The 9,654-nt window shown below is 29.0% G+C and overlaps 1 protein-coding gene across 1 annotated transcript; it reads right to left on the bottom strand.

Moving 5' to 3' along the window:
* Positions 1 to 246: 246 nt before the first annotated feature.
* Positions 247 to 4,333, bottom strand: LOC110908176 (replication protein A 70 kDa DNA-binding subunit B-like). The gene is made up of 12 exons (XM_035980681.1): positions 4,198 to 4,333; positions 2,821 to 2,975; positions 2,445 to 2,724; positions 2,262 to 2,364; positions 2,030 to 2,157; positions 1,845 to 1,929; positions 1,629 to 1,764; positions 1,342 to 1,550; positions 1,153 to 1,273; positions 896 to 1,075; positions 718 to 786; positions 247 to 616 (listed from the first exon to the last, which is right to left on the bottom strand). Exons 2-12 carry the CDS (start codon positions 2,971 to 2,973, stop codon positions 380 to 382), a joined length of 1,701 nt encoding a protein of 566 aa, XP_035836574.1. The 5' UTR covers positions 2,974 to 2,975; positions 4,198 to 4,333; the 3' UTR covers positions 247 to 379.
* Positions 4,334 to 9,654: the final 5,321 nt, after the last annotated feature.

Below are 9,654 nucleotides of genomic sequence, written 5' to 3' on the forward strand. Positions count from 1 at the left end.
TTATACATACGTAAGTATTAAATATGAGTAAACATAAAATTTAATTACAAAATAATAATGTTACTAAACATTATAAACAGATCTGGACTTAGAATCGGACTTATGGTTTCATACACATAACAATATGAAGTTTATTAAATAAAAGTAACTAAAAACATAATAGATAAACCGATTTAGTGATATGATTAAACACAAAAATGCATAACAAAAACAAAAAGCAAATAATCATAAAGAACAAATCTATAATGTTCGAAATAAAACAACCATGTTCATAAAAATCAACCACACAGTTATAACCATTGTCAAAACAAACATAAATATCCAAATACTTAAGAAAAAAACAGACGATTTCATCCAACAATGTTCGAAATATAGGTGACTACTTTTCTTTCTTTGGAATTAGAAGAACTGCATCCACACCACCATCTTTACGCGACTTCGAAGAAGACTGAGAAGATACATCATCCACGTCATACACGGTTTCCAAATTGCGCTTCAAGTCACGCTCGCTGCTCGTATCAAACTCAGCATCCATCCGATCCAACGATGTTGTAAAGCCAACTTTAAACACATTTGAGCAAGGGGTTACATCGTCTCCCGTTTGGGATATAGAATCCTAGTTAAATATAATGAATAATAATTAAGTATGAGTTTGGAAATACAATTAACATATAATGAGTTAAAGTTGAATAATAAATAAGGTAAACGATACTAAACCTTAACAGGCAAATAATCATTACGATTTGAATCGGATGGTTCGACATTGACGGCTTCCTCATCAATAGGCTGTTTTTGTAAATTATTTTAAGTTAAAACAATATATCATTTTAATCAGTAATTAAACATTGATGGAAGATTGTAATAATATTATAAGGGTGAATTGGAATAACTATACCTGAATAGTGTCAAAATGTTTATCCAGCTCGGACAAAACAACCGGGTTATCAGTCATCTTGGAGACTGAATATCCATCAGACTTCTTGCTGATGTTAAAAGAAGAAACAGCAATCTTGAATGCAAACTTCATATTGAGTAATGAATTTAGCTCATTTGGAAAGCTTCCTTCGTTTGCTAACTGTTGAAAAATAAAATATAATTAATATTTTTAAAATAAAAAAAAATATATGATAAAATGAATTATTTACTACATACTTCAATGTTGTTGTCTAAAAGCTGATTAGCATTAACCTTCAAAAGCTTTGTCACCTCACGCTCAAACAATGTCAGACTCACAATACCAGTGCAATCTTGGACACGTATATAAAGCCTAATTCTGAAAAAAATAGAAATGAGATTAACTTATTTTGACAACAAAATAAAGAAAAAATGGTTAATATTTACCGTGGAATTGATGTAACGGTCCTTGTATTACAAATATCAGTCTTGCATTCTAAGACAGTAACCTCTTCAGAACCATCAGTACCATCCTGCTTTTCTTTAACAACAGTAACGGTTGAAACCTTTTTGTTGCAGTTTGTGCACGCGTTGTAAAACCACTCATTGTTGGATGCAAAACTCTTGATAGTGCCAACAATGACAACAAACCTAGTCTGTGTTTAAGATATATATAATGTATTAAAAAAATTGATAGTGTAAAACATATAAAAAGTATATGTTATCCGTGTTACCGTATCTATTGAGGTTAACGACCCAATGGGAAAAAAGGTGAGGTCAGAAAGAAATTCTTCAGTGGCAGACTTCGCAACAGAAGAACTTAGGCCAGAATAACTGGAAGACATTTCGGGAGAAAGTTTCTCGATAAATCTATTAAAAAAATAAAAATTAAAAATTTAGATTCACATAAATGCATAGGAAATTTAAAATAACTTATTAGGATAGTGAACCTTTGTTTAAAGTCAGCAACCTCATCAATATCACTGTTAATTAAGACTCGGGTGACAGTATACAAATTTGAAACAGACAAATGACCTGAACATATATATACAATTATTTTAAATAATGCAAAGAATTATTCAAAATGTAACCATAAAGAAAAAAGAAACACAATATATTTGAAGTAATACGATACCTCCCCAGAATCTGTACTTCCCAAACTGAATTATTACGACGACATTTTTTTCACCTCGATTGTTGCTCTCATACTCCATTATTTGATCCGCATAACCGTCCCAAAGCGTCACGAAAATCTGCTTATTGCTGGACATTATTGAAATGAATAAAATCAAAATAGCAGTTCAGAGTACATAATATAGAAAAATAATATATTAAACAATAAAATAGAGGAAAAAATAAATAAATACTTCAGGTCTTCAAGCATAAAGGTGACTTTCTTCTGGTTTTGTCCGTTATTAGTTTCTGTGTCTACCTCGAAGGGAAAACTTTTGACCACAAAACCGATTACATCTGTTTATAAAAATGAAATAGTGTCAATAAAGTAAAAAATGTGTTGTGTTTAGTTAAATAGTTATAATTGTATATCATACCAATTGGACTTTTAAAAAACTTGTTGTCAACTGTTGGATCCTCCACAACTGAATCAAAGGGAGTAAAATCAAAACCCCATTCAGAACCAATAGCCTCGTGGCATTCCTCAACAACGGTGTTGTTATTAAGGTTAATCTTCAAACCACCGTTAGCGTACTTCACCTTCTGACGATTCTCACCCAATGAAGGATTTCTAATAGTCAAACAACGCTTTTCTTCCAAAAGATGTTGATATCCAGCTGCATTTTTAGCCAAAACAAAAGCTTGCATTTTTGTTCCCTGCCAAACAACAACATTATTTTAGACAAATAATAAGTAATTTGACAACTAACAGTATATAAAGTTAAAATATAACATACGTATATGAACACTTACCTCACTGTCCATGAATATCATATCATAACAATACACTTTTCTAGCGTTATTGAAATCAGCTCTTGTCCACAAACGAACAATGCGTATTCTTATGGTATAGTTATCAACATTGAGGTCCAAATTATTCAACAATGTGATTGCACCTTCTTCCATTTCTGCAAAAAATTCAAAGTAAAGATTAGTAAACAAACACTATATAATAACACATTGTAATTGTAATTGTAATAAATTATAAAGCAATATAGTCTAGAAGTCTCATTGGTATTCTTACCAAAGAGTATGAAAAATGATGTAGAAAATGCTGAGTAGATAAAACTGAGTACAATTTGAAATGTTTAAAGAATATTTATAATAGGTAGACAAATTAAATTAAGAAAAGATTGTGTAGTATAAATGCAAACAATATCGAACAAAATCAATTATACTATAAGATGAAAATGGAAATATGTAATATGGAGGTGTTTTCTAAAAATAAAGTCAATCAAAATAAATTTCCAGAAATATGGTAATATGTCATTAAAAATTATAAAAAGAATTGTAAGTAACTAACTTATTATACGCATTGTCAATATTAAATTCATTATTAACCTTTTATTGAATTTGAAATTAAGGAACATTATAAAACTTTAGCAGTTTTAAAGTCAGCATTGAACTATGACATATTAAACATTGATGAACATATCCATATAATGTGAATAACTAAGTATACTACATGGTGGTGTTATTCGGTTTGTTCGTACTGCCGGTGATGCTTATTTTGTAAGTTTTCATATCATCTTGAAAACTGTTAAAACACATAAGTTTGATGCGAATTTAATTTACTTAATGAATATTAATATTAATTTTCAAAAAAATGAAAACATTTATAAATATGCAAACTAATATGTCGTACATGACTTTCGGCAATTATTATATATAATAAAAAAATTATTATGGTATGTTTAAAAAAAAATGTTTATAATGTAACATCATAGTGTAATATATTAAAGATATAATACTAAGTTCATAATACTTTTTAATATATGCAGAGTTAGTTTATATATTGTTCTTTAAATATATTCAGTTGTAAAACAATAATCAGCAATAATCAACAATACCATACGTTTATCTATGATAAGATGTTGCAGTGGGAATACAAATTAGTAAAACAATAGATTATACTCTTAACTATTTTCTGACAGTGGTTAAAAAAAAATAGATCGAAAGATATATAAAATCTTGAAATAAAAGTCAAAAACCAATGTTATAACCCAAAAAAACTGCGAAGGACGAAAAAAACCTGCCATAATTGTCATATATCTAATTACTACGGTTAACGTAACGTACAACCCTCTCAATAGTCAACACCTGCTCATTTTCATCAAAATAAAAGTGAACCTGGTCACGGGCCTTAATTTGAGCAGCTTTCATGAACTTCTTCCAAGAGGTTAAAGCGTAACGATAACCACGACGATTGGGTCTTCTTTCACGTCTGGTACCGTTAGTAATCTGCTGTGGCGGGTCCAGATGCAAAAATTTTATGGTCAAATCTTTTAACCCTTCATGAAGCTTAGCCATATGTGAAACAGGATTAGGAATTCTCTGTATTTAAGTAAAAATGAAAAAAAATATTAATATTCATTAAGTAAATTAAATTCGCATCAAACTTATGTGTTTTATCAGTTTTCAAGATGATATGAAAACTTACAAAATAATCATCACCGGCAGTACGAACAAACCGAATAACACCACCATGTACTTGTTCTTCAACTTCATTGTCAACATCTATTGGAGCAACCTCAATCTGCAAATTAAAATACAAATGATGAATTTCAGGCTGATATGTATAAAACATAGAATTAAGTACATATATTTAATTACCTCATCAACATGTAATTTAGGATATGTGATTTCAACCCCGGTTTTTCCAAAGACTTTCATATAGAAAAAATGTCCAAATCCTTTGGTGAATAAGAAATAACAACCAACCTCCAACTGAAACATACTAATAATTACATCCATACCAGCGGAAAAACCGACTTTGCCGTCATTAGTTAAAATGGAAACGTTAAACATTTGGTTGTCGATCATAACCGTAGAGATTACATCATTTGACGAAAAATCGTAACTTTTGGGGAAAATACATTCAGGAATGACCTGTAGCATGTTAAAAAAAGTAAAAAGGTTAGTATCTATAAATAAATAAATAATATTTGAATATATCAGGAAAAGAAAATCACATTTAACTTACATAAAAATTGCATGATGGAGGTTGCATATATGTCCAGAAAGACCCACGACTAACACCATCTTTGTAAGTCATTAACTTAAACGTAGCATGATCTAAAGGATTAAATACTACCAAACATCCCTGAGTTAGTCCCAAGTGTTCAACAACATTGGACCAACCACGAAAGAAAAAAAACTTCCCTTTAGACGCGCTTAAGAAAACATTAAAGTCACGACCATCTTCACTGTGTATCATAACATTAGTAGGGCATTTGTCAACACCCCACAGTTTGGAAGCCGCATCATCCGGAATGGACTAATCATAGAATTTAAGGGAAAATGAATTGTAAATACTTTCAATTGATTTAAAAAATAGAATAATAATTATATGTTTTTAAAAATATGAAAAAGAAAGATAACACAAATAAGTAAAGTAAAAGTATCTTCCTATACCAGAATAAGTTGGTCTGCTCGATTCATTACCCTACAGAACCAGGGTCCACTGTAACCGAATTACACAATACAATGTTAATAAAATATAACACGTCAAAGGGATTGTTAGAAAATTAAAAAACTATCCACATAATACCTTGATGAACGTTCGCCCATAGTAAAAAACTGCAAAAAAACAGGTTACAATAAAAAAAAGACATCAAATCTAATATACTTCAAAAAAAAAAATAAGTAACAAACAAAGGATTAATGAATAAGTTGAAGAATGAGTTGTATACCATAAAAATAAGCATACTAAGAAAATAAATAAATTGTATAAATAGTAAAATAGTTAAATATAAATTTCATAAACATACATAACATACTTTTCGTTTCAAAAAGTTGAATCAGAATTTTTATAAGACATGTATTTAGCAAAATACAAAATAGTTATTAGGGTTAATGATATCAATACCATTTGAAATATCAGTTACACAGTTAAATAGAACATAAATAATACAAAAAACACTATTTGTGGTTATATATAATAAATATACAAATGTTAAAACAGAGGTGCAATATACTTACCGATGCTTGTATTTGCAGGTATGATGATGAACAAAAAAGAGAAAACGCTTCTCAAGTGAAGGATTGCAACATTATACTAAAAACAATTTTGTATATATATGGAGTACAAATGGAAACGGTTCCAAAATTACCTAAAAAAATTAAAGATTATTCATTCAAAAAGGCAAGTTTCCATATATAATGAAGTTAGGGCGGTTAAGGAATATACAGGAAATCTGTGATGAGAAAAAGAAACAACCTGTCGACGAAGCAATCAGTAAGAGAGATTCCAAGAAACTATTTTGAGGAGTCGTTGACATTGCCGAGGAGTGTAAGAAAATTATATAGCTTAACATTTCCTGAGACTCCTTGGCAACGTCAACGACGCCTCAATGTTCCAAGCAAAAAACTTTCACTGATTTTTCATTCAACATGATTTCTTATCCTTCATAAAAGGTTTAAAGGCGAAATATAAACTGCATATACCTTAATGAAGAAGGGACAGGCATAATATAAACCTGCAAAAACAGGTTTGAATGCGAATAAATAATCATATTTTATATTGAAATTCAACAGTAATGTTAATCATCATAAAGCATCAGATATTGATAGAAAATCAGATACAGGATAAAATTAATAGAAAAAATTAAAAAAAAAACAACAAATCAAACAGATCTTATGTCTAAAAACAATATATTCAAATACTTTATGGTGCATACAATACAGAATCAATCAAAATTAAACGTTTTTTGACAAAGAACTGTGATATCAGATTATCATTATATGGATTTGAATAAATATAGCACCAAATTCAATGACAATAACATAAATAAATGGAATAGGAATAAACTACAAATTTTTTACTATGAAACTCGGATATCAGCTAAACATTTTAGGGATTTTAACAAATCTAACATCAAGTTCAATAACAATAACATACAGTTCTGGAATATGAGTAAACATAAAATCTAATTACAAAATAATAATGTTAATAAACATTATAAACAGATCTGGACTTAGAATCGGAATTTGGGTTTCATACACATAACAATATGAGATTTATTCAATAAAAGTAACAAAAAACATAAGAGTTAAACCGATTTAGTGATATGATTAAACACAAAAATGCATAACAAAAACAAAGAGCAAATAATCATAAAGAACAAATCTATAATGACAACCGGATCTAGGGTTTGATGTACAGAATAACACTTTTGAAGAACCCAAAATAAAATTCAGACAAAAAAAAAAGGATTAAACTAAGAAATAAACAATCTACACTTACAAAGTTTCGATATGGATCAAAGAAAAGTATCAGGAATCGATTGAAGAAGATGAACTTGAAAAGGATCGATTGAAGAGAAGGCGGTGGTAAGAAACATAATTGAAGAGAGAGAGCGGTGATATTTATTAGCATTGAAGAAAATGAAGGAATAGGGAAGAAAATAAGAATGGCGCCCAAAGTCAGAATTATCTGGCCAAAGAGACCTGCCACATCATGGTCAAATGGTCAACCTTTATTTTGCTTTAGTATAGTAGATAGATATATATCAATATTTAAAAATGTAGATGCTGATCCAATATTAAAAAAAATTATAAAAAAGGAGGTTTCGTATAATGTGGACTAGATTTTTTTATGTAAATTTCAGTAATTAATTATTAAGGTGTTGGTAATTAGTAATTTTTGCATGATCTCTAATTTTTAAAGAAATATACTTGGGTTGTCTTCTATCCCAATAAATATGAGTATTATTAACATTGATCTCCTCACATGATTGTTATCGATAAACTAAAATGTTTATAATCTAGTGATGCTCATCTGCATATTCATTGAGCCACCATGATCATATATTTATGCTTCTTTATTAACCATGTTAAGTTGTAAATAAAATTGTTGAGTTAGTTTGATTTGAGGATGTTAAATATTAATCATGTTAAGTTGTAAGTAAAATTGTTGAATTATTTTGATTTGAGGAAGTTAATTTGCAATCTAGAGAATATTATATGTGTTTTTCGAACTTATGAAAAACAACTAAATTCAATATTTATGGACTAAGCAGTGCAATTGTATTAGGTATATCTGTTTATATTGGTGGTAATATATAAATGATGTATGTACTAGATTTTCATTTTGTATAGTTTATAATTTAAATGGATTTACTGATGTTATAGGATTAAATATTCGGTTATACGTTTATGCATAAACGAATTGTATTCTTAAGAAATTAAAGAAGGCTTTAAACGATATTAATATATATTTAAATCTCCACGATTGGTCATTTTGAAACTACTCTAAAGATTTTAATAATATAATTCTACTTGTATGTGAACTAACTATTGGAAGATGTAGTTATGTGTGGTATGTATTAAATGTGAAATTATTATGTAGTTTAATTCATTCTTTATTAATTTTAATTCATTTTTATGTTATAAATTTGATTAACTTTTATTACTTTAAATGATCTTTAATATCCATTTAATTACAATCTTAAATGATATGGAGTTATGAACATGAATAGTCAAAATATTCATGACATTAAATGATATGGAGTTATGAACATGAATAGTCAGAATATTCGTAAAACTAAATGATATGGAGTTAGACCATAGGTAATGGTTAATGCCCACTAAGGGGCATTTTTCACCACATCATCATCATAATGCCCTTTTAAAAAATGTGTAATGGTTAATGCCCATTTCATTTATTACTTTCCATTATTTTTCTTCTCTTTGGGCATTATTATAGAAATGCCCCTCACTCTTCATGCCCCTATAATGCCCATGAATAATGGTGTAAGGGCATTATTAAAATCTTTCATGCCCTTATAAAGCCCCATTACATATGGTCTTAGGAACATGGATAGTCACAATAATACTATTTTTTTATAGACAATTAGGTGATCTACAATTTAATTCAAGAGATGATGATTTTAAAATTGCAGTACCAAATTATAGACATATTATATCTCTTACTTGTTGGCTTTATAGTTTATACGGTTTAGATAATATGTTATGTATGCATTGATCATATTTCATAATAACGTTTGATGGAGATGATTTTGTAGTATACAATAGTTGACGGATTATTATCCTATGAAAAAAGTCTGTTTAGTATTTAATATGTTCATGTACATTCACTTCTGATGTGTAATACTTGTATTTGACATATAAATTTTAATGTGATTGTTCGTAACAATTTAACTAGAAATACAATACGATAAGTGTAATGTTTATAGTGTTCTTATTTGATATATAAGAATAAGAAATTTGATGTTTTATATGACATTACGTGACATGTTATCATATAATTTTTAAGAGAAAAATGCCTGGATAGTCCCTGTGGTTTGCCCTTTTTTTCACCTTTAGTCCCTAACTTTCTAAAATTACAGCTATAATCCCCAACTTTTGCAATTTCGTTCCCGGATAGTCCCTGAAGCGGATGGAGGTTAGTTTTTTTGTGTTAAGTGGGTGTGAAATGACAAGATTGCCCTTACTAATAAAATATTAATAAAAACAATATTAATTATCTAATAAAAATGGGTCGGTGCCCTTTTGCAGCTTTGAGACTCCCATCTCCACCGCATCTCCGCCGCCTTCAACGCAACTGATTCACCGACGACAACCATC

Source organism: Helianthus annuus, chromosome 12 (genome assembly GCF_002127325.2).
Source record: "Helianthus annuus cultivar XRQ/B chromosome 12, HanXRQr2.0-SUNRISE, whole genome shotgun sequence".
In the NCBI taxonomy this organism is placed as follows: domain Eukaryota; kingdom Viridiplantae; phylum Streptophyta; class Magnoliopsida; order Asterales; family Asteraceae; genus Helianthus; species Helianthus annuus.

What these genes read in the sequence shown, in the direction of transcription:
- LOC110908176 (XM_035980681.1), bottom strand. Translation starts at nt 2,973, where the DNA reads ATGGAAGAAGGTGCAATCACATTGTTGAATAATTTGGACCTCAATGTT. An exon ending in TTTTAGACAACAACATTGAA is followed by an intron (nt 1,076 to 1,152) that starts GTATGTAGTAAA and finishes ATTTTTCAACAG; the next exon opens with TTAGCAAACGAAGGAAGCTT. An exon ending in ATGATTATTTGCCTGTTAAG is followed by an intron (nt 617 to 717) that starts GTTTAGTATCGT and finishes ATATTTAACTAG; the next exon opens with GATTCTATATCCCAAACGGG.